The sequence below is a fragment of the Bombus flavifrons genome, chromosome 11, assembly GCF_040668555.2.
Source record: "Bombus flavifrons isolate JBK064 chromosome 11, iyBomFlav1_principal, whole genome shotgun sequence".
Classification (NCBI taxonomy): Eukaryota; Metazoa; Arthropoda; class Insecta; order Hymenoptera; family Apidae; genus Bombus; species Bombus flavifrons.
Window position 1 is genome coordinate 11,579,070 of NC_138452.1, and position 27,521 is coordinate 11,606,590.

Here is a 27,521-nt window from a genome sequence, read left to right on the forward strand (position 1 = left end):
AAGTACTATCCAACCATCGTAAAATTTTAATGCATTTAAATACATAATAAATAATGCGAATAAGCCTAATTGAGAAACCACCCAAATGTTAGTCATTTGAACAGTATTGGGATTTGTAATGTAAATATGTTAATACTAGTTGTAGGTTGTAGTTAGAATATGCGCACTTTCGTAACTTGCAAATGTTGTGTTATGTACCTATTGTTTGATGGTTGAGACTTATGTTTAAAATAATCCCGTGTAAAATACCTTGCAAGTCTAAAAATCTTAACAGTGCTTAATACATCAGTTTGTTTGTTTGCTTCGTTACTCTTAATAATTATTAATAAAATATTAGAATATTTTTGGTTAAGAGTAGTATCGGCGAATTAAATTCCGTATATGTTAACAGGTGAGAGCTTCTAACTTAGTAAGATTTATTTAACAATAATTCTAGAATAAAAGATTGACGAATAATAATTGATAACAAGATATCATAATAAGCACTTGTCAATAATATTTATTAGGAATTTATTATATTTAGATTCGTTTTGTTGTTCATTTATTATATATATTATAAATATATATGTATACATAACAAATATATAATAAGTCCTTTTTGCGCTATTTGTGCATTATGCATTATGTATCAAAAAATGGTACATTGAAATTCTGAGAAATAATAATAAAGATCTTTTTCTAAATGTAAACAAAAAATATTTGTTTATTAAATTTCTATGAGATTAATCACAAGTATTTTCTTTTACATAGCCTGCACATCAATTTAACATGTTTTAAAATCTCAGTTATAAATGTTAAAAATATAAGTTAGTACAATTTTAGTTATTAAAAGATGATTGACTTCCGTCTTTTGTAGTAATGTAATTATATGTAATATATATATGTAAACATTGTGTTATATATTTTTGGAATTTCAGTATATGCCATATGCATTCGCTAAAAATGCATTATTACATCCAATAACTGTTGTTATGAAATATTAAGTTTATATATATATATATATGTAGTTTAAATATTTATTAAATAAAATTTGTTTTAGAATAACATTACAGATGCCATACATTTTAGTACGTGGTAATCTTGCATCGTATGGTCATAGATACCCATGGAGAGTTTTAGTATCAGGTCTTAAAGGTACTATCTTTTATTTTAGAGCTTAAACATTTAATATACTCATATTTAATTTATTTATGTAATGGTAATTTATAAAATAAATGTTACTTTGTTGCTACTTAGTTGATATTTTCTATATGCAGTTTTTGCTTCTTATAATACGTGTATAGCATGTTATATTAACAGAATACATGAGCACACTTATATACGTCACATATTTTTGTTTTATTTCATGATAATATGTATTCATTTATACTTAAAAAGGTAATATTTTAGAAAGTGAAATATGATACATTTAAAGATAAAATAAGTTGTTAATGGATTTACATATCCATTGATTTCTTATAAAAATGAAAGTTGAGTATTTGTATCTTTGTCTCCTTCTTCTCTTTCTTCTTCTTCTTCTTCTTCCTCTACCTTATTTTTGTTATAATTATATATTAAATATTTTATTCTCTTCTACAAAATTTCTAATGTCTACTATGTTTTATAGAGTAAATAAATGTTCTTCTTTATGAAATACATAGTTATATCGTTACATAGTAATAATAATCATTTTTGAAAAATTAGTATTATTCAAGTTATGATAATATAAAAATCATACCATATTTGACATTTATTAGAGAAAAAATTTAAATAAAACATTCTAAAAAGTGAAAGATATAATATTCAAATATAAAGTGTCATAATAAAAAATATACATTTATATATTAAGACATTATTTCTTTCTCAATATGTATGTTAATAAATTAATTCCTTGATTAACTAATTACCATTTATACTAATATGTTTATTGAAATCTGTGTAAAGAAAAATGTGTAATATGAAGTGATTGATAGAATATAAATGTATTAATACATTGATTACACAGTTTATAGAAACGTATTGGTTTACTTCAAATTGTTTTGTTTTAATTTGAAAAATTTGGAAACAAAAATGAATTTTTTATTTATATTGCTTCAAGTAAATTATGATGTTGCTTATAAGTGAAATTGATATTCCATAGTTTTGAGTAAAACGATACCCCTATCAATGCTACTTCGCGATAAATTGATAATAATTATCGCGTAGATAGACCATAAGTAAGATTAATTATATTACCTTTCAGCTAAGTTCGTATAATTGAGAACGTGTGGTTTTTATAATTTTTAGTTTTTAAATGTAATTTACGTAAAAGTTAGAACAAAATTACGTTGAAAACGTAAGATATTATTCACGTATGTTATAGCATCAGATATAGAACAACTGAGTCGTTTTGCTTCTGGGGGATATTGTGATGATTCGACAATAGTGTATTTGCAACATCCTTGTGTAATATTAACTGCTTTAGAGGTTCTTGGTTACAAAGTTGTAGCATCTTCAAGTACAAGTGTTAAACAAGATTATAATGAGTACATGTGGACTATGAGAAAAGATTTTTCTGAACCTGAACCTGAACCTGTTATTAAGACAGGTATGATTTTGTAGTGATTAATTTATTATTACTAATAATTATGTGATAACAAACATTTACAGTTTACTTGCATTAAAAAATTTAACACTTCTTATTATTCTAAGAAACAGTATTTTTATCTTTCAAGATGAAAATTAAAAATATAAAGCGTAATTAAAAAATTATATAAATTTATCATTTTTATTTTTACATAAGATTGGTTTATTACATAAACTATAAACGCAAGAGGAAAGAAAGTTATAAAATATATATGTATGTAAAGAATAATATCGTAACAATACTTATATTACAGTAAATATTTCTTAATTTTTCTATAGATGAAATATTATAATAGAATTTTCTTATATACAACGTTCCTAGTTAGTTAGAAAAATATGTAATTAAACATAAATGTGATGTATTAAAAAGTTTGTACGGATTGCACTTGATTACTAATTTGTGTATTTATTTTCGAACTTTTCTGTTAGATTCTTTACTTTCAAAACGTTTCAATGTTCTGTTTATAGAAAATATTTTGTGCAAGTCTGATTATAGAATTATTGTGTTTAATTAAATTATATGAAATTTTTATATATATTTCATATATATAAATCATAACAAAAGAAAAAGAGAGAGAAATATAAGATTCAAGATATTCGTTATCTACTGCATTATTCTTATAAGGATGGCAACAAACACATGTACGGTTCTTACGAAGGTTATGTGTATTAGTGGCTGCTACGTTTAAATTTGATCATCAGATACGTTGTAGATATTTTATCTAACAGTGGTATATATTGTTCGTCATTTAATGTGACATTCGCTTAAAACTTTCGCTCTTGCATAAGCTAACAACTTTCATCGACATTACGAATTTCTATTGATTTTTATTATGTGCGTGTGAAAGTTTTGTTGTATATAATTTTCTTCGGTAAATGATTAATAACAAAAAATGATTTTGAAAAATTACATTCAATGATATATAAAATATGATGCTTCAATTATATATAAAAGGTGTATAATCTTAGTAATTTATATATATAGTATCTACCTGGATATTAGAAAGAACAATGTGTACATCTACTAATTTTTTAAACAAGCACTATATTTTGTAAATTTTATAAAATTGTTAGTATCTTAGTTTTAAACTTTTGATGCTGTGCTAATAGTATACTTTTGTGTATAACATTTAACTATGTTGTAAATCAATATTTTCACCTTTAATTTTTATACTTATTTGCTTATGCGAACATTATGTATTTTAGTTTTGATTCCGTATAAAAAAAATTAATAAAATAATATATAAATGATGTTTTATACAAAAATTTTATATTTTTTATTACATTAAACCACAATTAACTATTTATGTTGAAAACTAAAAATTTTATAAATATAAAATAAATAAAACATATGTAGTTAAAGAGAAAGTATGTTGTAAAACTTAAAAAAGAAACGATGGTTAAAAAACGAGGAATTGTGTGGAACTACTATAATAAAAAAATGTTAGGATCTCAAGTGATTGCATTTTGTAAGTTTTGTAATCAATCATACATTCAAAATGCTACTCGTATGGAACGACATATGGAAAAGTGTCCAAAGTGTCCCGAAGATGTCAGACAACAATTTATACAAGTAGCTCATAACAAGAGACATAAAACTAATAATCTTGACAATAAAATGAACGATGGATGGCCAAAACAAGAATCTTCGGTAGATCAGAACATTACAGATACAGAGTTAGAAGATTTAGATGATTGGAATTATAAGAATCAGTCATATTTAGTTGATACATCTAATGCAATACAGCAAAATATGGATTTAGTAATGCATAATAATGAACAAAATTGGGTAAATCAGGATAATGCGGTTAAAAATCATGATACAGATACAAGATTAGTTAGTAGGAACTGGGAAACAAGTGAAAATGATACAGAAACAATTGCAGCTGGTAATTTGAAGAAAAAGGATATTTATGAAACATTTAAGTTATAATCTTATTTTAGAGTTATTATTAGATTGGATAAAATTATGCAACTAATTCTCAAATAATTATCTAGGACAGATTTTTTAAATGTTCTTAAAAATTTTGTGTAGCTGGATCTCAAGAACGATCAAGTTCAGTTCACCAAAGAAAGTCATACAATCCTAGAAGAATATCAGCTGTTTCTTCTGTACAAACATCAGATTGTTTACCCTTTCAAAATAAAATATATCAAGAACAGTTATTAGAAAGACGTGCCTTAAGAAGAGCTGCAGAATTAGAAGTACAGCGTAAAGCCTTGGAACTAGAAAGATTTCAATGGGAATATGAGAGAGATAAACTTCAAACTGAAGTTCGTTGGGCTCATGAAACTCGTATGATGCAACTTAAAGAAGAACGGGAAAGGCATTTGACTGAACAGAGTAGAATAAAGACAGTTTCACATATAGTCTAATTGTAAATAATGAATTTTACCTATTGATAATGAATAATACCATTATATTCTTGCATAATAATCTGAAACGTTTTTATACTCAAGATTATTCTTAATCAAATATGAGTAGATGATAAAGAGAATGTAAAATAATATATTATCCATTTAGAATGAAATATAATTCCTTTTTATATTTGTAGAAGGAAGTATTTTGTATATATTTTATATAATATTTTCAAGCAGTATATTAAACAGGATATTTAATTCCAACAAAATGTGGAAACTCACAAATATCATCATAAAGAGTTATTGAGTATATATTTAAAAAATATAAACATTTTCAATTCCAAACACATTTGAGCATAACTATTTAGATTTTGTAATTCAAATTTTAATTACTATAAATTACATATATATAATAACTTGTTTTTTCCTCTGGTATATTACATTTTTATTAAATAATTTATTTCTATCTCTTTATTTATTTAAATTCAATATCACTTTATTACAACATACTGATTAATATTATTTAAACAAATTTGAAATAAAACTTTTTTATCGATATTTCTGGGAAAAATTAGTTTCTTTCGTTGTCTCAATTTAGCATAAATGAGTAGTAGAAAAATGTAAAAGTAGATATATTTTTGCCAAGATAAAAATATTGTTTCTTTTTGCTTATAAAATAAGATGTACTTGCATTGTATATAATATTATTTATATTATATAAGACTTAGTAGTTAAATAATAGGATTTTCTCTTAAAAGAGAAAATGAGGGAGTTACAAAATATGTTTATATTTTTCCCAACAGCATTCTAGAAGCAACATTTTTCTTTTGACAGTAAAAGACAACGAAGTTTAACAATCCTCTTTAGCTCAACAATGTCGCAATCAGTGAATACAAGTGTCGGAAAATTAGCCAATGAAATGAATGATGATGAGAATTACTATTACGTTGGCGTAAAAGCCTCGCCATTTGCGAATGATTGCGTTGTCTTCGGTTTAAATTCGGATGAAATTTTGGCTCTTTCAAAGCGTTTTCCAAACTCTGGATCAGATGTGGTCAACGGCACTATGATCAAAGGTCACCATCAACCATTTTCAAAAAATTTTTTTTACAGAATAACTGTATTTTTACGCGTTTAATTAAACTTTTTACCGAAAATATTTCTAACTCTGTCTTTTTGTAGCAGAATTTGCGAAAATATAGTATATAAGTCCTATACGTGAAAATTGCTTCGGTTAATTTTTTAATTATATCTACATTTTATATATCTCTGCAAGTTAATAATAAAAATAGTGATATGTTGGTAAAAATAGATTTATAATTTAGATTTCCTTGTTTGTCATATTCGCTATATATTTAGTAATTGCAATTGCTTTGGGTTTCCGATAAAAAAACGTTATATCTGTAAAATGTTATACATTAAATTTACAAATAACATTGATATGTTATTGTCGAAAAGAAGATGTTATATTGAAATATTTTATAGAAATTCAGGATTGGTATGTCTTATTGCATCGTATATTTGTAAATCATAGAATATTTTTCTTAATTTGTGCAATAAAATTTATTGCAGGACCACCTTTTTCCATCATTAACGCCCTGGCAGAATTAGGATATCGAGTTATCTGTAGCACAGGAGAAGCTGAAATACTTTGGACACTGCAAAGGGAATTATAAAATCAACAATTATTCTCAGGACTACGATTTATAAGAAAAAAATACTACTTACGTATTTAAAGTATGCGTGCATGTTTAATAATGTGCACGCCAATTAAGAAACCAGTATGAATGAAGTATTATTTAATTATATAAAAAGTTTGTATACAAGGAACACACGTAGATATAAGAGGTGGTGTGTTCACTTTCGTTATAAAATTTTTATCAATATTTTTTAACTTGCTTTAGGGATGTATATTTTGTATCGAACATATTTGTACCAATAGATTTTCATGAGGAATTTTAGCAAGTTTCGTACATTACATTCGTAAAAGGCATTTAATAGGTTAAAACTACAATCGTACATCGTTTTATACATAAATCTATATATAATTTTTGCAACTTCGAATCGAATTAAACGCAAAATGTCATTAATTTGTTTTAATATGAATTTACGATAACAATTATGACACTAATAAGACTGTACGAAATCAAGTTTCCAATTTCTATACTTTGCCGATTAGATCAATATTTTTTTGGAACAATTATTTTATTACTTACCATAAAAATTAAATACATTTACGCATAAAATTGTGAGAAGTTGCAAAAATGATAACAATACCAACGCTTATCTTATTCGTTATTTTTAATCCATGCAGTATCAATATTAAGTCATTTCGTGCAATAGAGGGACAATTTTTCTATTGTTTTTCTAGTTTATATTATCTGCAATATAATTTTTAATAAAATTGTATTGTCATATTTTTGTGTATATTTATAACGCTATGATACAATACACGGAATCAAAACTAGCGTTAATATTATGTAATGCTGTAAAAGAATTTGCACTGTACTCAGTATTTATTGAATTCATTTATGAAACGATAAGGCAATATTTCTTAGCACAGCATCATGCTTCAAAACGAAAAGAAAATGGGTAGCAATTGTCGAAGTACTATATTACAAAATAATTGAAACATAATATTATAATATATATATAGAGGTCGATTTTGTATGCCGCGCCTTATTTTCATATACGAATTCGATATATGTACATATATATTATAAAATTATATATATGTGAACTATGTGAAATACATTTTTGCATATTGTGAATGAAAATTCATTGCAGAATATATGATTAGTATGACTTAAAACTATTTCTTTATGTACTTCTTCACAACCATTTATAATTTACGAAATATTAAAATTTATTTTCATATATAATGACATAATACTTATTTGTATTACCAAAAAATATTTCAGTATAATTTTTATTCTTTTTCTTTTTTAATGACATGATAGGTAAATTATCGAGACGCTAATTAAGCGTACCTATCACAAACATGGAGCACGGTCATAACTGTAACGATCATAATACATGCTGCAGTGTAAGTAATAATATCGGAGTTAGTCAGTCTCTTATGGAAATGGAATTTGAACGTGGTATATGGTACGCCGGTAAATAATTAAATTTATTTTTTTTTTTTTTTTTCTTCTTGAAATATCGTTAATAATATTTATGCAATTTTCAGCACAGTATAATGACTTGGATCGTGTAAAGGTATTACTGAAGAAAGGTGTATCACCAGACGCAGAAGATTCTGCGGGATATACAGCGTTACATTACGCAGCTCGAAATGGACACTATAAAATTTGTAATATTTTATTAGAAAATGGTGCAGCAGTGAATGCACAGACACGTTGCGGACATGCTACTGCTTTGCATAGAGCAGCTATGCAGAGTCACTCTGAGATCGTTGAACTATTGTTGAGATTTGATGCAAACCCTAATTTAAAAGACGTCGATGGCTACACCGCTTTGCATAGGGCACTCACGGCACGCTCCACACCTGTTTGCAAACTACTAATACCATGCACTGATCTATCATTACTGAATAGCAACATACAGAGTTTAGAACAATTAGTAAAAGAAAAATATCCTGACATTTTACCATTTTTATTAACATATATGAATAAAGGAGAAAAAGTAAATGATTAATAAAAATAATTAAAATCTCCTAGACTTTTTAAATTTTCTGTATCAACACACGAATAATAAAAATGTGGTACTATAAAAATATTTATTTTATGAATAATTGTCAGAAGAAAACAGTATTTGGTAGATAAAAGAACCTTGAAGATCTTAATAGATTTATAAAATGTGATTTTTAAAAGTACCGGATATCATATCTTTTATAACTGTTTTCTAATTTATTAATAATTAAGTTTCAACTATATACAAAGTGTACAAGTATATTTCTAATGTTAATAAACTGATCTATGTAATCCTCTCGCTTATATTGTTGGTATTTTAACATCAAAGATACGGCTTGATATTTAAAAACAATGTGCAGTTTTGTTAACTGGATCGTAAATTTTACACTGTGTAGGTGTTAAAAAGTAATAATAATATAAATAAAGGTTTTATTTTATACTACATGAATATATTAATAGTTAGTAAATACATTAGGCATGAAATTTTATTTTATATTTTATATAACAACATAATGTCATACAGATAAACATTCTTAAAAGTAAATCTAAGGAAATATGGACTATAAAGACGATTCTATCAAATGATAAAGGAATAAATGTATAGATAAAATTGATAGACATGCATCATTATTGGTGGCGTTCGTTCCATGTGCTTGTCAGAACGGAGAGGGTCGTGCACTTGATATTGAATCGTTCGCGCGCGACCGTAAGTATTCGGGTTGGATCGGGGGTTATCGTTAGAATTCGACAGTGCTCGATGAGTTGCGGAGCGTAATCTGTACGGCCGCCGGAGCCCCCTTGCGATAAACGGTGGTGCCATCTAACGGAACACCTCCCGTCTCTCTGTACTGTACGACTGCAATCGTTGCATGGAGTCAGTCGTTTCACGAATACCGCGGGTGGTTTGCGCGAAGGCTCGCCGCCGCCTTTAGCCGTTGCGCGACGGATCGTCCGTCGTTTCGCGGTCCGAGGTTCGTCCGCGTGTCTTCGACCACCTTCCCGCCTGGATTCTTGTGCGGTTTTACTCGTCGATTTGAGTGACAATCGCGAGCGATGTAATCGTGCCCTGACGTCACACGGCTAATCAAGTGCACACACGAACGCAACACAGGCGCGCGCGCGCCTGCTACTCGTATTCGTATACACGGATGGTCTACGTAGCTGCTCACGGTATACTACATACAACACGTATACAGCCGTGCACACGGCTAAACTGATAGAGAGAACGAAGGAAAGGGAAACAGTGTGCAAGATCGCAAAAGACAGAGGAGAAAGAACGGAAACGGAGAGATAAGAAAGAAAGAGAAATATATATATATATGTATATATATATATATATGCGTATCTACATATATATGTATATGTTGCGTAGCAAGAGAACGGTATTAGAGAAAAGGGGTGAGGCGTAAGACGTATAGACGGAGGACAATTCACACTTGCATACGTCTATGTAGGCTTGTACGAGCCTTTCGCCTTTATAAAACATTATGCGTAGATATTACAGCGAAAAACACGAGACGGTAAGAAGCACGAAATTCTTTCTCCGGTTGATATATTCAAGCATCGATTTTTCTCGAACGACTTGTTTTTGTAACTCTCGCAAAGTATTTCGCGTTTTCGACACGTGCAAAACAAGGCTATGAAATAGAATAAAGAAGAACCAGACGAAAGAGCGAGAGAGAAGTGTCTACATCTCGTGGCGCCCCGTTGTGTTTTTCTACGGAAAACTGTGCTCGGAACCTGCGTGAACTTTCAGAGTGGAAGAAAACGTTTAGCAAACGGAAGAGAAAAATTTTTCTTTCAGAAAGGTAAACTGAAAGGGGAAGAAAAATTTCATTCGTACGTATATCATTTGATCTAATCAGCGAAACTCAGTGAGAAACCAAACGAAGAAGTTTGAGCTCGAACGACAAACTTCAATGGACAAAACAAGTTTTATCCCAATCGAACCGGTCAGTGAGTGTAATATAATTTTTGTGTGTTATCTCTTGTTGAAGCCTTTTTTCTTGCTGTTATGTGAATTTTTACCATGAATATAGAAGTGTGTACGTGCGACACGATTGCGGGTGTACCTTGTTCGTGCAATAATAAGAAAGTGGGGTCTGTACGTTCCGTTTTTATTAACTTGTCGGACGGTCCACTGCTTTGAGAGTCAAGTTCGTCGCGCTTCGCTGTACGCGCCGTGTCTGGTGCGCACATATTTCCTCGCGCTTTCGGTTGCGCTCCGCGACAAGCTTTCTATTCCAAGTGAGATGAAATATATCCTCTCCGTCATATCGAGAACTATCGGTAAGGGTAATTGCGAATTACGCGGCAGTTACGTGCTTTACACTTGCATTTCTTTCGTAATTTCGTTGAACGTACTTTCGTTTCGCATTTCCTATCGTTATTAGCTTTATAGCTTTTCAACCCTTTCATGGATATAATCTATATTTTTATCAAAAATCAAAAATTTTCATTAAGAAAGTATATCAAATAGAACTTATATTTATTTCAGTAAACCAGTTTTGTGCGTTATCTCTTGTTGAAGCCATATTGGATATATGTTATTAAATCAAGGTTTAATAAAATTTAATTTTTATTTTCTACGATTGTCTACTGTCTACGTATATAATATACGTATGTGTGGTAATAGAAATGGAAATACATTTTTATATTGCCCTTACATATGACCCTATTTAATGGGGAAAATAGTTTTCATTGTTTATGAAAGGGTTACATTTGATTTCCAAAGTTTCTGCTGTAGTAATTAGTCGCTGACAAAGACCAATATGATAAATTGGATATTTATGAACGAATTTTATTATAAATTCCAAATGCAAATAAGCTTCGCTTTAATCATTAATAAAGTTGTTTAAAATCATGAAATCATTAATAAATTATCATACTGCGAATATATCAAATAAAATGTTGCAAAAATTATTGTTTTAAGGAATATTAATTTATAGTCGAAGAAATTTTATATCAATTTTTTCGTTTAAACAAGAAAATATGTACTTTGTCGGAAATATGTACTTTGTCAGAAATGCATTTTCTCGCGTTTATCTCGAGCTGTCAGGTCGGTTGATGAATCTTAGAAAACATTCCAAAGAATTCCAGCGAAAAAGTAGTAGTGCCCGTGGGTAGAGAACGTAAGCGTCGACGACAATATCGATCAACTTTTCCTAAACGTGCCTCGGTCTACATATGTTTGGAAGCAGAATGGGGTGTGGACATGCGCATATACAGACCATTGTATTAGTAGTGCGTTGTCAAGTGCGCCATGTGATGCGTGAGATTGTGATGCAGTAACAAGTATTCTTCGTTTTACAAAAAAATATGTTTTAATTAAAATTATTACGTAGACCGAATGTTTTTACTATTTGACGACAATAGATTCATACAACATATAATTATAAAAAAAAAAATGAACTGTATATTTATCAAATTTCATAATACATATCTCGTTCGTACCTATTAATTGATAATTACAAAATTACCATTCTTTGTTATATATCGTAATTATAATATTTCGGGGATCTATAAACGACCTAAATTATCTTAATTATTTTGAAATGAATGTGATAATGATAAATGAGTAGTTTATGGAGGTACTGCGGCGTTAGAGTTTCACAAGTACTATATTTATGTTTTATTGCATCGGTTTCACTTTCTGCTTTGCTTGTACCACTTACTTGACGCAAAGGATCTTGGGTAAAATTTGCATCGAAACATGGCATCAAAAGTCTCTTTATTTTCTTTTAAAATATCTTAGCTAATTTTCTTTGGTAATGACGCAGTTTAGTGACTTTTCTCTATTTTGACTATTTGATTCCAGTCTTTTCTTTTTTTCAGAAAGTAAGGGGAAATTTAAAAGTTTCAAGCTCTCTTAATAAAATAGTAAAAAGTATATTAGTTTCTTGAACTCTCACGATTGAGATTTCTGATTTTAGTGATACAATAGAGCTTTCAAAGAAAAGAGTCAAGAAATCAAAAACTCACTAAACTGACTAGTTATCTTTCCTTCCTCTTACATTTATTATTTATAATGAAGCAAATTGTTCGATCCACTTTTTTCAACCATTATTCTTCTCCATTGACAGGATTGGCAAAGATTACGAAGATCTGTAAAAGCCGCAGTGCGAGGAAACCTCATCGAGGAGGATGAAAGAATCTTTGACAGCTCAATCACGACAAGACGATTCCTAAAAGAAATAATTATTCTCAGGCGTTCGCACCTGAAATATTCTCTCGTTGGTGTCTTTGTGAGAATTGCTTATTGAATATTTATAGGAGATTGCTCGCATAGGAAAGCAGACAGAGAACCGTTCCTGGTCAGTGATAACAGTCGAGTTCGAGAAACAGGAACGTCTAAGTTTTCTATTCTTCGTCGATAGATCACGCATACGATAATACGCGGTTAATGATGGAAAGAAAATCTGTGAATATCTCGACGTGCACGTGAGCGAGCGAGAAAGTCGACGTGTCGAAAAGTGAAGTCGATATTCGAGGGCGAAAAGGAAACGATGTGACGGCGCTGCTCGGTCGATAAGGAGAGTCATATCGTGTAAAGTGCCAAGAAGACCAGAGAAAAAGAAAGTGTACTTAATATCAGTTATTTTTGTTTACGTTCGCGACAGTGATCTTGTGTTATTGGTGACGTGACAAGATTCTTGGGTAAAAGAGACGCCGAATGTCGGTAAACGAAGAGGAAGCGCACGATAGGACGATGCGATTAAGAACGCATGTTCGGCCAGTGAGTTTCGGTCGAGGAAAGGAAACTATTCGTCTTCGTTGATTTTTCGTTGTTCTCGTCAACACGGGACGAAACGAGAAGTGACCGAGAGTGAAACGAATTATTACGTTTCTTCGTTCGTTGTTTTTACGGACTCGCGAGCCACTAGGTACTCGATTCGTGGTTTCGGACTCGACGAAGGAGAAGCGGCAATTTTCTCCGCGAAAACGCGAGATAAAAAAAGAAAGGATTCTACGAATTTGACAAATTGGAAAAGTGTTGGTGGTGATTAATAGTGGTGCATTCGTTGATTGTTGGTGGTGATATTCGCGTTATTGGTTGTGCGAGGGTGTGGTGAAAAAAAAACGGGGTGGTGTGGTGGTGGCACATCGTGTAAAAAGAGAACACTCGACTGTGACTCTTAACTCATTACCACGGATCTCCCCCGGCAGTTTGACGCCACAGCCATCCTCGATGAGAGGAGGCACATGTCCATTGCTGCCGCTGAAAATGCAGGGTAAGTCCTTTTTCCATTTCTTTTCTTTTCTTTTCTTTTTTTTCTCTTTCTTTTTATTTTAATCTTACGTCGTTTATCCAACGAACGGGAAACTTGTTCTCGCTCAACGTTCAATTTACATTACGCGGTATTGTTTATTTATTTAGGCGATTCAGAGATCACCGTTTTGTTATCTCGATACCGTCGCTGCAGCGTGTCTCGCGCATATACAGGATCTGCACATGTTGCATATATTGCTCTCAGTTAAGATATACAGTAAATGGAACTGTTACTGTAGTTGCTTAGCGCAATTAACCTCTTAAGCGAAGAATTACGCGGACGAAAGTTTTATACACGTTTCCTCTCTATATCTCTATGTTCTCTAGTGTCTCTATGTTGTCGTTTTCTGTTTATTTTGAAACTTTTTAGATTCTCCCGTATTTTGTAATTGTATTCTTTTTCATTTAATTGGTTAATTATTTTAACTATATATATAAGTACTAAAAAAGTAAGATTTTTATATCGATACCGGTTATACTAAAAATTTTGATAGGCTTTTTTTTATTATTTTTCGGCTGAAAACTTTAATAGGCAAATATATTCTCTTTTAAAAAAAATGAAAAGTTTCTTCTTTTATTGAAAGATGATTATTCATTTATTCTATCTTTTTATCGTATCGTGTCTAATTGAATTTTAGATAACATAATAGACGTAGACGAAAGATAGCCGATAGCTGATGTTCAATATGGGTCATTTAACAAGAAGTATACTTGCAATGTTTTACTTGTGTTAGGATGATATCTAGCGGGATTGGGTTAACAGAGAGGGCAAGAGGGTTTCTCAGGTCATAAGGGTCTCACATAGAATCCGATCGCAAAATAAAAATGGTTTACGCATTCCTTACATGTGTCGTTTAAAACTAATGAACAGTCCCAAAAGATATTCAGCTGGTCCATTTGGTCTGAAGTTGTACATCTGAATAAATAAAAAAAAAAAAGAAAAAACAATATGAAATAATATTTTTATTGCGTCACGTTGAGCATCTATCTTATTGTATAGGATGCAATAGACTAAACAGTCTAATCTGTCTAAGTCTAAGAGATTTTCCTTGTTTGTTATTTACAGAGTATTCTAGAATATATTTTTATAATTAAATAATTAAAAATAATCACTTATATTTTATATAATGTTAAAAACTGTTCATAACGATGAAGCCAGTGTAGAAATTTATAATTTGATGTGGGCTTTCCCAGTTTAACTAGAAATAACATCGTTATTGCTTGGTTCTTGGCTGTCCTTTTGCATTGGAGGTGCTTTCGCGAGCATATATTAGTCATCTAATATTCGACATAAACATATTCCTGTGTAATCCTTCAAATAGCTTCGTGTCCCCGTTCGCGTGCACGGAAATACACAAAATCTTCTCACGCAAAATGAGCGAAGAAGAAAGGGATGGTGTGTATCATCCGTCGTTATGTTTGAGTTAAAAAATTTAAGAGCTCTCTCTCTCCCTTTGAAGGCTTGAATTGTGCCGACACCTGCTGCTCTTTTTTTCTTCTCTTTTTTTCCTCGTGTTTTCTTTCCCTTTCTCTCTCATTTTGTTTTCTTTAAAGGAAACCTTTTGCATCCAGCTTCTTCCAGTTTCTACTGAACCTATCTCGAGGCCCGTCTACCTGAGATACCTACTTCTTCTTGTTCTTGTTCTTGTTCTTCGTATCCCAAAAGGTCCCTGCCGTTATACACGCTTAGGTACACGCTGCCTAAAACTATCTCGCTGTTTGTCTGTTATTCCTCGTAGCTCTATCAATATTAACACTTTCGCTAGAGGCGCGACTAGCTCGTTTTCGTGTAATGGTAGGTTTTATATCGTAGGATCTTGTGGTATCTTTTGATAGTCTAGGATTTCGTAAATAGGCTTGCAAGTATTTTTTTCTTCATCGTGAGCTGGATGCTCGATACTTGGTAAGTTTGATAGTTTGATTTTGGTTGCGCGGTAAATTTATTTAATTCGTTATAAATAGAATTTTGCTCGTTTGTGAAAGAGGAAATTATAATAGTTTACGATTCTTTGTTTTTTTTTTTTTCTAAAATTCAGTAACTGAAAATTGCTGCAATAAATTGATTTTTTGCTATCGGGTATAGGAGTACAGTAATAAAATGTAACAATATAGCGATTGATAAATAAGATAACATTTAAAATTATAGGTACATGGATATTTGCAACTTGTGTGTCGTGTCAAGTTGTTTAATATTATACTCGATGTTTCTAACTTTCTTACATTTAAGTTAGTGATAAATTAGTCATAAATACGATATTATAAAATATAAATTAATGAAATAGGAGGTAAAATGTGATCCATTATCTCAAGTTGTTATTCTTAATTTTTACGTGACGAAACTTGCCCAGGCCTGTTTCATACTAGTAGAATTTGAAACTAGATTAGATTAATCAATCGTGACTAATTAAGGGATATTGAAATTCGATTGAAAATAAAATTTAACGTATAATCGTAAAATATGTATCTTCAAATATGTATACAGACTGTAGTTTATTTTTATACGGTGATATTATTGGTCGAACGATATAAGGAAGATGTTGCTTTTCATAAAGATAAACACAGTTTATTCGGCAAATATCAATGGGGGAAAGACAAGTAGGTATCGCGGAATATGTCGGTCAATTGTTAGGTTAGAACTTGGTCATTTGAAATTCCAAACTTACGCTCGTATATACATACAATTGCTCGATTTCAGCGTTATAGATAGTTCCAAGGTAATAAACCAGTTCGTTCAACGTTATACATTTTATGACATAAGGAACGATTTTCCGGTTACATAGACGTGTAATACGGAGAAATAACTCGGAAGCGACGAATAATCGCTTATAAGACGGATATTCTCGTTGACGAATATACGAGTCACGGGGAAGAAGACTGTTGCTATCGTATGCAGTGGAAACGATAGTAACATTTTTAGACACTATTAAACAACTTGTTCGATAAGAAGTTGCGTAATGATGCATATTCCCTTGCTTTGTACTGGCAATCGATACACAGCACGCATATATACATACTTGCATAACAACCAATGGACTTAATTCGAAACAGATGACACGAAACTTGAATGTGTTCTCACGTAACAGAGCCGTTGAGGCTATTCTATTGTATCGAAAAGAAAGATTCACAATCTGAGTTTCGAACTCGGGTAATACCGGTGAAAACGAGCTTTTCCTCCTTTTTTCCTATTTCTTCCTTCATAAAATTGCGATAACTTTGTTATACATACATACATACATACATACACACACACACACATATGTATATATAAATATATATATATATATATATATCTCGTTCAGCGAACAACCACTGAGTACCCTTTATTCTATTGAGTTTGCTCGGGATTCGCGTTCTCGCAAACAACTTCTCGTTCGAAGACCAGTACAATGAAATACAGTGGGAAGAGATGAATTTTTGTGTCATTAAAATGTAGAACGGAGAGCTTCCGAGCTTACAGGAGCGAGGACGGAATGAATAAAACGAAGTAGTTATCAAGTTGCTTCTTAACGATATCTATCGTTCCGCGATACGATTTGAATACGATTTCCATAAGATTCTACTGCCTTTTGTGTTTTAAACAAGGCGCGTACTATGATGTAAATATTAAGAGCCATAATTTCCGAGGAAACACGTTTTCGCGTTGTATAAGGACACTTTTAAGTAATACATAGCTCGTAATCGGGGTCCGACGATATGTTTTATTAGGTCGTAAATAAGACCTTAGAAACTCTTCTCTGTGCCATGCTGAAGTACACGGTACATTCGAAAATAACAGCCTCCAGAACGAATTCCTTGACTTGCTTTCAGGCTCGCCGAACGAAGGATAAACGACACGGCAGGCAACCTCACTCGCGTGTCTTCTACGTATCAATTCTCTCGTATTAAACGAGATGCAATAGCGTATCGAAAAACAAGACGTATCCACAGGTCGTCGCCGAGGAAATTGTAGAGGCACACGAAACATAAGATAGAAGGCGACAAGCGTGCGCCGCGTCTCTCCATCCGACGGAGCTCGACTGATTCGCGGAGAATAAAGAGAGAAAGAGTCGCGTAATGCCAGCCACACGTAGCAAAATAGAAACTTGGCTCTCTTTGGCGTAGGCGTATAGTTCGCGACTATATAACTGATTCGTCATCAACGACGACAGTGTATTTATCGCGAGGCATTACACTCTATGTGAGCGGGTCAGAGTAATTAAAACTACGTCGTTCATCAGCGGCGCGGTCGTGTCCGAGCCGCGAGACTAGAGTCCGTGGGGTTAGAATAGAAGCGATAGTTAATCGCGTCATTGTTCGTCGCCCGTGTCACGATCATCGTTCGTACATGTATATCTGCCTACGTTCCGTCCGGGCGATGTAACTGTACGACGGAGCGCGGCGGAACGCGGAAACACAGCGAATGCGCCTCGCTAAACGCATCGATCGAGGTGACGATCGATGAGGTTAGATTCCTAGATACAAACTGGTGATAGCAGAGAACCAAAAGACCCCGGAGGAAGTGTAAAAAGGTCGAGAGGAGAGGGAGAGGATAGAAAAAAGCAGGCAAAATCGGCCCGATGTCCGTCGAATAGCGAATAGCGTGTAGTAAGTCACGTGGTCGATTCCGAGCGCAGCCGAGAGGCGAGCCGAGTGGAACCGAGCCGCGCCGAACCGTGCCATGCCATGCCGTGCCGCGCCACGCCACTCTGCGCCAGCTCGGGATATAGATCCTCCGGTGTACGATGCGACGTTGCCAAGTCATTGCTGTTAAGCCGGCCGGCTGCTCGACCGGCCGACTCCGTTCGTTCGTCCGCTTGCTCGCCTGTATGCCTGCTTGGTTGCTTGCCTTTCTGTCTGTCTGTCCTGTCCATCCGTCCGCTACTTCGTTTGTTCATTCCTTCGTTCGTTCGCGTACGTCCGATCATTCGTCCGTCTCTACGGGAAAAATAGCGTTGCCTTGGCTTTCTTTCCTTGCCTTGTCTGACTCACGCCCTGACCGCGTTTCCTTTCGCGAAAACACCTTTAATTTTCGATCGCTATGTCGAATGGTTTTTTCTCTCGCTTTCTCGCGGAACGAGGCACGTTGTCGTCCCATGCGTCTGCCGATGATGTAATTCCTTTGTTTCTGCCCGGTTCCATCGTTTCCTTTTATCGAAACTGTCCATACGCATCGATTCGATTATTTATCTAAAGCGCAAACTTTCTAATCTGTACTTGCGTCGATTATCGCATCTTTTTGAAAGTAACGAAAACCATCGAACATGGCAAATTTTTCGATATCTTTATTTCCAATTTATCTTTCTCCGTTTTCAAACTTTTATCAATCTGTTTTGAAGAACGATTACAAGCGGAATACGTTAGAAGCGGAAAAGGAAGATCTGGCAACGTATATTTTTCTAAGCGCAAGGCAAAAATAACACGGCGTAAAATGCACCGTTATGTATCCTGTATATATTTATTATGCGTAAACTTACACAACGCATCATTAGTACACGCAATCATTTGTTGCATAACGCATAATGAATTAGTAATCATTCCCAGAGGAAAGACATTTTACGCTATGTGTAATCTGTATAAATGGCAGGTACCGTTTTCTCGGATAACACGGTATCAATTAATTTTAGACTTGTGGAGGGTATCGCTGACCTCGGCTTCGGTACTTCGAATATTTTTACGTAATTTCGTCTTCGAATCTCATGGCCGGTATTTAGAACGCACCGTTATCACGAACAGTGCCTGTTTGTTTCTCGGAGTCCTTCTGGATTCCGATTTACGCAGCATTTTTCCTCAACGGTACCGCAAAGGACGCCAATTGTTCTGGCGGCAAATTTCTTTCAAACAGGGTCGATCAGTTTAGCCGCGTATTTTGAAATTTTGTATATTTTAATTATATGTTTAATTCTTATCTTTGTATCATTGAATTTTTTCGTCACTGTCGCGTCGGAATTGTTGATAAAAAATACAAATGGGGTAATTACGTAAAAATAGTGAATTACACGTAATTATACGTAATTTATCATTGAGAATCATTTGCTGATTCAAAATACGAATAAAACGACAGAACTGGAAAATGAAAGTTGTTATTAAAATGTATAACGTAAATTTGTTACGTTTCTAAAGACTGAAAGACATTTCTTAATCGTTTGTGTGAATAAACAATTGGGAATGTTTCACTGTAAAATGTTAATTTTACTGCAAGATAATTGGTGAAAGCGTATGATTAATCGTAGGTGTAATATTCAAGCCAAGGACTGCACAATGCTTGTTTAAGGCCGCTTGTAAATATAAATAATTTCTGCGATACACCGACTAGATTTTCAATTTAATTTTACATACACTTTTCAAACATTCCATTATATAAACGTTAATCGCGAAGATTTAGTACTTTCCTTTTTTTAAAGTCATGTTTAGCCTAATAATACTTTCGAATGAATAATCGCTGAAAAATGTGACTTGCTACAGAGACTTGGAGGTTAAATCTACGATATAGTATAAGAATTTTTAGCAAGGGATATTATTTAATCCTTAAATAGAGGGAGAGAAATATCTCTTATATTAAATTTACAATTTAAAACAAATTATTAATTTGCAGAAATCATGTCACCATTTTTAGCATAATAATCTTGGTGTTATTAAAAGTAGGACGATATTTATCGGCAGTCATTGTAATCGCTTCATTTTATGTATGGATGTATGCTTGGTAAAGCGTTCTTATCAAAACTTTCATTAGAAATTTCTAGTCTGGTCCACTGAAGTGAAAACACCAGCTGCTTTAACTTCACAGTGAGGTTCTGACTTTGCCTCGTTTTTACCTTTTTTCCTTCGGTTTTATTGGATTGCTATTTTAATTGGTCGAAATGCTTTCTTATTCATATGTAAATACCGCGGATACACGGTGTACCACAGCGTGTATGCTGAAGTTACGAGATTATGCGAGTTTCTTCACGTGGAAAACTCTCAAATCGTCGCTGTTGTCGGCAGAGTGTGACACGGAATTGCGGCGTTGCCAATGTTGCAGCCACTCAAGGGCAGTTCACACCGTGTCACTGTTACCTGAACGAGTAATCGCATTAATCTTGTCATGCGCAGTATTGACGCTGCGAGCTTCTTTATGTATTAAAAACAATTACCAACGCGTTTATATTTGATACAGATCATTTAAGCTTTTTAAATCGTGAAATTAAATAACCTTCCTTGATTCGAAGTCGATGAAAATTATTCGCCGATCGTCACGTCGTCGTAGGCTCTCGAAATCAAGAGACTTTTTCCTAGTTTGATATTTCGCGCTTTCAATTCTACGAGCATAAAACTGAGTAGAAAATTGAATTTTATCAAGAGTTTTGTCGAGAGAATCTTAAAGCCTAGAGAATTTACCGAGATCGGGGTAGGACCATCCGAAGAAGAAGGTTTTTGAACGAAATTAATCTAAAATTAGAGCTGATTTATGCACGTTGGATATGAATCATTTAGGATGGATTTAGGACTTTAGGATCGAGGACCGACGTACACGGAGATCTAATTTGTAATCTTCTTCCTCGCTTCTGAAAATAGTAATATCATATGGAAAAGCCTAAGACAGTCGAGAGAATCGTAGTCTGTAATTTCGTTGGACGGTAGTCTTGATTCAACTCGAATCGACTTCGAGATGTCATTAAATCCTCGTAGTCGCATATGTTCACGTGCTTCTCGTTTCATCGTATACCATCCATGGACATCGATGTTGACTTGTTAAGCATTGTATTTTGCGCCAGGTTTTGGTACGAAACTTGATATAATAGTTGCACACGATATCGATTTTCTTTTATTCTCTATATAGAGTTTCAAGCATCCGGATTATAGCGTATCAAATTTAGTTTCGATTTTTTGTCACGTGGACACAAATTTGAGATTTTAATCTGGTGCCACGTAGTATTTCAGGTAATCGTCCCTTCGATGCGTTAAAATGGCTAAAATATTAATTGTTCTGTAAATCATGATATATTATGTAATAACAAAGTTATGTATATGTATATTATGACCATACATATAATATAAAATACAAACTTATGATCTTGACAATTATATATGTTTTTTCTCTCATTGTACATAAATTTCTCCGAGTAGATTACGTAATACATAATAAAATAAATTCGAAACGAGATTTCTATTTATTCGTAAATCTGAACTGAACAAATCGTTATTTCCCAGTAACATCGAACGAGTAACATTCTTTGTAAAATGTATTACATCGATCGGTTTAATAATTCAATGAACATACAGCTAAATTTTGTAAATTTCATAAATTCAAACTGCAGAATTAGGTACTGAAGGATATTTAAGTAAAATCTAAAATGTTGCGTTTTCAAGGATGCAGGACATAAGGCGATAAACGATCGAGATAGATCGTAATAAAAGAAGCGAAAGTAAAAGAAGTAAATTCATTGGAAACGTATTGGCAGGCTTGAAACGATATTACCAGTGACGATTCTCGTAAACTGTGAATTTATTATTTCGTTCGGTACGAGAAATCTCAGTCCGTTTTAAAGTATTCGAAATTTTTAGAAACGGAGGTCAGTCGCTTCTCGTGAAATATGTGCGAATCCTTAATTTCTCCGGCGATCGGTTTATTCTTCGCGCTTGATCGCGAAAATTGACAAGAACCTCTTCGTCCCTCTTTCTTTCCTCTGTTCACGCCTACGTAACAGTTTCATATGACCAGCATCTTCCGTTCTGCTGGACTTCTGGTTACGTTTCACACCCATGAATTTCGGTTATTCCAGCGGACAAAAGCGACACTCGAATCTCGGATTATCGCTTTCTCTTGCTGTAGGCTGTAATGGATGTTGCCAATTAACGTCAAGATGAGTAAAAGAAGAGCAACGGACACGACGACTGTACGTGGATCGAGTTTGTAACGGCGCACAGACTTGTTATATAGGGTGACACGAAAATAAGCGTCCGACTTTAGTATCATATCCGATTCCTTCTAATCCTTTCGCGTCTCGCGTTGCGTATAGACACAAGATCGTACTTATATTCGTATTTACGAGAAATTTACACATGCAGAAACAAATTTAGGAACGAAACATTGGTTCGACAAAATTTCGCTGCAAAAGTTCGCTGGAATTAGTAGTTGCTCGCGTTGGTACAATAAACGAACGTTTTTCGAATGCAAAGGGTTAAATATTTGCGCGAGAGTTTGCAAAAGAAGGAACGATCGGCTCTTTTATCATTTTCCACCTTTAACAAAACCAGCAACTTTAACAACCACTGTGTATAACGCGGACGATGTATAACGCTGGAGGAGAAAGTGGAATAATTTAGGTAACCTTATTATTGTTTTTATTGTTGTATAACAAGCGTAACCTGTGCTTGGGAATGGTCCATTAACAGGACGTGTGGCATTGAAAAATAATTACGCCGCGCGTTCCAACGATCGGGAAAATTTGCTCCCCATATTTCCGTTTTATGCCTTTCCACTTTTTGCTCGTGACGACCGCTTCTGGCTTAGATAGTCGCGTCGCGCCACGCCACACCATCGCGCGACACGCAGCGGTCTCACTTCGCTCTTCGAACTACGTTGCGCGTTTCGAATTAATTCGTATCACTTTCCTGCGCCAGCGAAGCTTCTCTGCTACTCGAATTGCCCGTATACGGTGCCCGTTACAGAAGCTGGTCTTGCAACCGGATTAGACACCAAATTTACCTGCGATGAATTTTTATCTCTTTTCATTCTTGAGAACAGCCAACATTCGATAGTAGATCGATAGTAGATAGTAGATCGATAGTAGAATCAAACCTCGTGATATCTGTTTTCGCGATTGATCCATCGAGGACCGATGTGTTTCGTTGGTACGACGCTTTATTTGCAAGTTTATTCGGTCAATTTACATTATCGAATTCTATTTCTTCGATATCGTGAACCGTGGCTATGAAAGCGAGCGATTCGCTCAATGCTCGATATATGTGTTTAACCATTAGTTGTTTCGAAATTTCATTCTTCACGATCTTCGTACTAGATACAATTCCGGAAACGATTTTTTTCTATGGACGATGAGACGTAAAATTGCTGCGATCGTCACTGCGTGGTTGTATTTCGTGTAATACGGAAAATTATTTAAATCGATCGTTGCGACGTTGACTTGTGTCGCTTAAAATCATACGAAATAAAAGAAGCGCGGTTTTTGCTTCAAGTACACGAATGACTCATATCGGTAAGATTTCATCGGACGTACATACATTTACGTATACGCGTTCGTAGCTTATAACGATGAATTTTATGTGCAATTAAAGAGCGAAGCAATTAATATTTCGGAATATTTAAATTTTTTACTTTAAAACAACGATTTTATGTATTTTCTAGTCACGAAAGAATAAAACAAATGCCGATAGTTAGCAGCTATAATAGCTATAATAGTTCTGGTTGTAGTTATAATTTTCCAGTTTGGTGAAATCATTCAACGCATAGAAATTGTTTCCTTTCGGTCGATGTGGCCATGTGGCCATGTGGCAGAAATAGGGTAAAAGATTGCGTAACAGCAAGAAAGCGAGCAAAGTAATAATTGGTACTTGCCGTCGACCGAGGGAACGCGGTGCCAAGAATTAAACGTTCGCTCATTATGAGTTCGTACACGGCAAAACGAAAGGAAAGTGACACTGGATACCAGTTGCCTTTGCGCATAAGTGCATCATCTCTTTATACGTCGCTTGCATTACTCGTAAAAGCATCAAAGGTATAAAAGTTTCACTCTTCCTTTTCTTTGGTTTCTTTCAAAACCGAGTTTTCGACATCGATGAACACGATTTCTATAAACGTTTGCAAATACAAATATATGCACGAGTATGTAACTTGAACGTAACGTCGATACTCTAAAAAGTTAGTAACAGAGACAATTCTCGTACTACGCGATTATACTACAAAGCGAACGGTAATAAATTCAGTCTGAAGCACGTTGAAAACCTGCAAACGCATAAATTCGTATTCTTTCTCGTTCGACTAAAACAAATTCGCATCGTTAATCTCTCAATTCGCTTCAGTCATGTTCGCTGGGTAGTCTACGATTACCGGACAAATTATATCACACGCGGTGTACTTAATATACAAGGTACACGTTTACCGCACTCGAGATATCTAGTCGTTTTGTCGTTTTCAACTGGGTAGTGACTGTCGTTCGAGCTGCTAACTAATCAGATATCTCTTATCTGCTACGGAGTATCTACGAATAGTAATTAATGCCGAGAGATCGTATCAAAAATCGGGTCGCGGGCACACAATGGCACGACAACGTGGTCGTAGACAAGCTGTCCACGATTCAGTTTCCACGTTTTTGTCGTCAACAGGTCTGACTAGGTGGAAAGTTCGAGCGTACGTCTCTTTTCTTACTTTCTCGTAGAATATTGTTTGGCAAACCGAGAGAAAAACACGAACGAGCGAGGTACAAGGCCGTGCAAAGGGAAAACCGAGAAAAATGTACAAACAAACAAAAATGTACGAACAAACGGCCGCTAGAATTATACCCGACTACTACGAAAGTAGTTTAACGATAGATCAGAAATCTGGAGAAATTGGGTTTATCACTTGCACGCAATTTGTGTCATATCGATTTACGTTAAAGTAACGTGGACGCATTTTTCTAAAGCGGTTGTACATTCTGTTGTTTACGAAGTTTTCTTAGATACCATTGTATTATATGGTATTTAATATCGGTAAATTAAGGTAGTTAGGAGTAATTAAAGAGATTTCAGTTCGCCTGAATTTTCATACCGAGTCGTTTGTTCTCTAGAAGTAATAATTTTCTTATTCTTTATCTTGGATATTTTAGCGCTGCTGTTATTCTTTGTAAATTTTTGATACTCTCGTTTTAATTTTTGTTTGTTTGTTAATTACCTTCCAATTGTTTCGCTGCCTGAAGATTTCACAAGAGACAATGAATTATTAACGCGTAATTGCTTCAGCTAATTATGTTTATGCTACAAATGCTTCCTTGGTACGTAATCCTTGTTAAAGTTACGCTTATAACATAAATATCTCATTTTATTTGTTTGTAAAATTATTCCCTGCATTGGAACTTAAACCTTCGTTAATTAGACTGTTGTTTTGTCAAACGTGTTACCTGCGGACAATTGCGGTATCGCGGTATCGCGTTATCGTCCACCACATTGTATCCGAGCCTTAAAATAGTTTAAAATGCCTATTCTTAACTGAGCACCGCAAGAGCGTAAGAAATGCAATTCTTCTATCGTATGCGAACGTTTATTTATTCGTCGCATCTGCTTTCGGCTGTTTTATAGCGTGAATCGTCGTAGGGGTTCTCAGTTGCAACTTTGAAAATTATATTAAAATATAAGAAAATTAATTAACAGCTGTCGCGAATAGAAGCTCATTTTTTTCCGCCTCTAGAACAGATAGTTGAGCTCTACTGGTCGAGTGGTAGGTAATCTTTCCAAGGTTATCAGATTTTATTTTTATCGTGTAAGGTTATCGTGTAAGAAAAGCGAAAGTAGATAAAGAGAAAGAAAGAAATTCGTACAGTGTATACGTAGCTATGTAACTCTAGAATACCGGACAATTCCCCGATATTCCTCTAAAAACGTACGATTTTTATTCGTTTGTACGATACAAAGTAACGTTGTAATATGACACGTTTTATCTTTGATCAATGATCTAACATATTTTTGTTTTTTTTTTTTTTTTTTTTACCAAAGCTATTCGTTACTTTTGTAAGCGTTACCAACGTTCTTAGGATTAGATGTAGATAGATAGGAGACAAATAAGTACGAAACAAGTTTTTTCGGGATATCGTTATAACTGTAATTCATTTGGAATATGTAATCGTGCCATTGATAATAAAAAACTGCGTAATTTGAGCTCGCCGAAGAAAACATATTTTCTGCGTAACTGATTAATCAGCACGGAGCGAGCGATTACGAATAAAGAGAAATTATGGTACTCGTAATATTTTTCGTAAGTAGAAGATTTTTTTACTTACTCTGCGGTAATTTCGTTGGAGTCAAAATTCGGTTGACATTTCGTCATTACTCATTTTCAGTGACGTATACACGGAGCAATTTCAATCGAGAAATTCCTCGCTCGGAAAGCCGAGGAATTCGTGGAATACAAGTATGTATGTCGCAATAAATTTAGCCAAAGGTTGTCGTCTATTCCTTTGGACATCTATCGTTCGAAAAACTCTTGCATCGAATGTATTCTCAAAATAATCGAATCCATCGAAACGTTAAGAACAATGGGCGAATAATTTCCAGTTTTTCTTTCAGTGTCGTAGTCGTTCCTTTCCAGTCGTTACCTTGTAACACTTAATCCTATAGAAAGTACATATTTTCGTTGACAGGAACTTCTAATCTTAAGTAGCGTTTATACATATCGCAATTTTATCGATTATTTATCAATTTAGCGAAAAGTCAATTTTCACGTAACCGATATCTCCGACACTTTTAGTAATTTCGTTCGATTTAGAAGGATCTATGTATTCGAATCTTTTAACGCAACTATATATTTCAGAAGAAAACCTGTAAAATGTATTCTTTAAACAATTCCCGAGACAAAATTTTTATACACAAACGATATACCATTTTACGTGCTTTTCTAAGAAAATTTTTCGAAAATTTTCACGAGAAATTACGAAGCTCGTTTATCGAGCAACAGTGATTCTTTTACG

At 33.7% G+C, this 27,521-nt stretch overlaps 3 protein-coding genes across 16 annotated transcripts in view; all 3 read left to right on the top strand.

Moving 5' to 3' along the window:
• Positions 1–101: 101 nt before the first annotated feature.
• On the top strand, positions 102–9,057 carry LOC138184774 (ankyrin repeat domain-containing protein 39-like). Of its 6 annotated transcripts, XR_011174407.1 has the most exons (5): positions 102–391; positions 1,040–1,134; positions 2,342–2,566; positions 7,926–8,073; positions 8,156–8,283. XR_011174407.1 is itself a non-coding variant. In XM_069123067.1 (4 exons), the coding sequence occupies exons 2-4, from the start codon at positions 1,053–1,055 to the stop codon at positions 7,943–7,945; spliced, it is 327 nt and encodes a 108-aa protein (XP_068979168.1). In that variant the 5' UTR covers positions 102–391; positions 1,040–1,052; the 3' UTR covers positions 7,946–8,078. The 6 variants fall into 6 exon arrangements, 5 of the variants coding, with proteins under 5 accessions (XP_068979168.1, XP_068979169.1, XP_068979166.1 ...); XM_069123067.1 differs by lacking the exon at positions 8,156–8,283 and having other exon boundaries at positions 7,926–8,078; XM_069123068.1 differs by lacking the exons at positions 7,926–8,073; positions 8,156–8,283 and adding an exon at positions 5,769–5,951 and having other exon boundaries at positions 109–391.
• Positions 3,842–5,951, top strand: LOC138184773 (uncharacterized). The gene is made up of 3 exons (XM_069123062.1): positions 3,842–4,493; positions 4,640–4,982; positions 5,800–5,951. Exons 1-2 carry the CDS (start codon positions 4,001–4,003, stop codon positions 4,978–4,980), a joined length of 834 nt encoding a protein of 277 aa, XP_068979163.1. The 5' UTR covers positions 3,842–4,000; the 3' UTR covers positions 4,981–4,982; positions 5,800–5,951.
• Positions 9,058–9,463: 406 nt separating the features above from the next.
• The window catches only part of LOC138184770 (basic helix-loop-helix family member taiman), a 128,152-nt gene continuing 110,094 nt past the window's right edge, over positions 9,464–27,521 (top strand). For 3 of the 9 annotated variants that reach the window (XR_011174405.1, XM_069123048.1, XM_069123052.1), the window contains exons 1-2: positions 9,465–10,907; positions 12,701–13,849. Coding sequence is in view for 8 of the 9 variants with exons in the window: in XM_069123048.1 (XP_068979149.1) it covers positions 13,821–13,849 (29 nt within the window). In the remaining variant the exon portion in view is untranslated. Of the gene's footprint in view, positions 10,908–12,700; positions 13,850–27,521 lie in introns of all 9 variants that reach the window. The other 6 variants (XM_069123055.1, XM_069123057.1, XM_069123049.1 and 3 more) reach the window with 5 other exon arrangements.

What these genes read in the sequence shown, in the direction of transcription:
- LOC138184773 (XM_069123062.1), top strand. Translation starts at nt 4,001, where the DNA reads ATGGTTAAAAAACGAGGAATTGTGTGGAACTACTATAATAAAAAAATG. An exon ending in TACAGAAACAATTGCAGCTG is followed by an intron (nt 4,494 to 4,639) that starts GTAATTTGAAGA and finishes AATTTTGTGTAG; the next exon opens with CTGGATCTCAAGAACGATCA.
- LOC138184774 (XM_069123065.1), top strand. Translation starts at nt 7,967, where the DNA reads ATGGAGCACGGTCATAACTGTAACGATCATAATACATGCTGCAGTGTA. An exon ending in ACGTGGTATATGGTACGCCG is followed by an intron (nt 8,082 to 8,155) that starts GTAAATAATTAA and finishes TGCAATTTTCAG; the next exon opens with CACAGTATAATGACTTGGAT.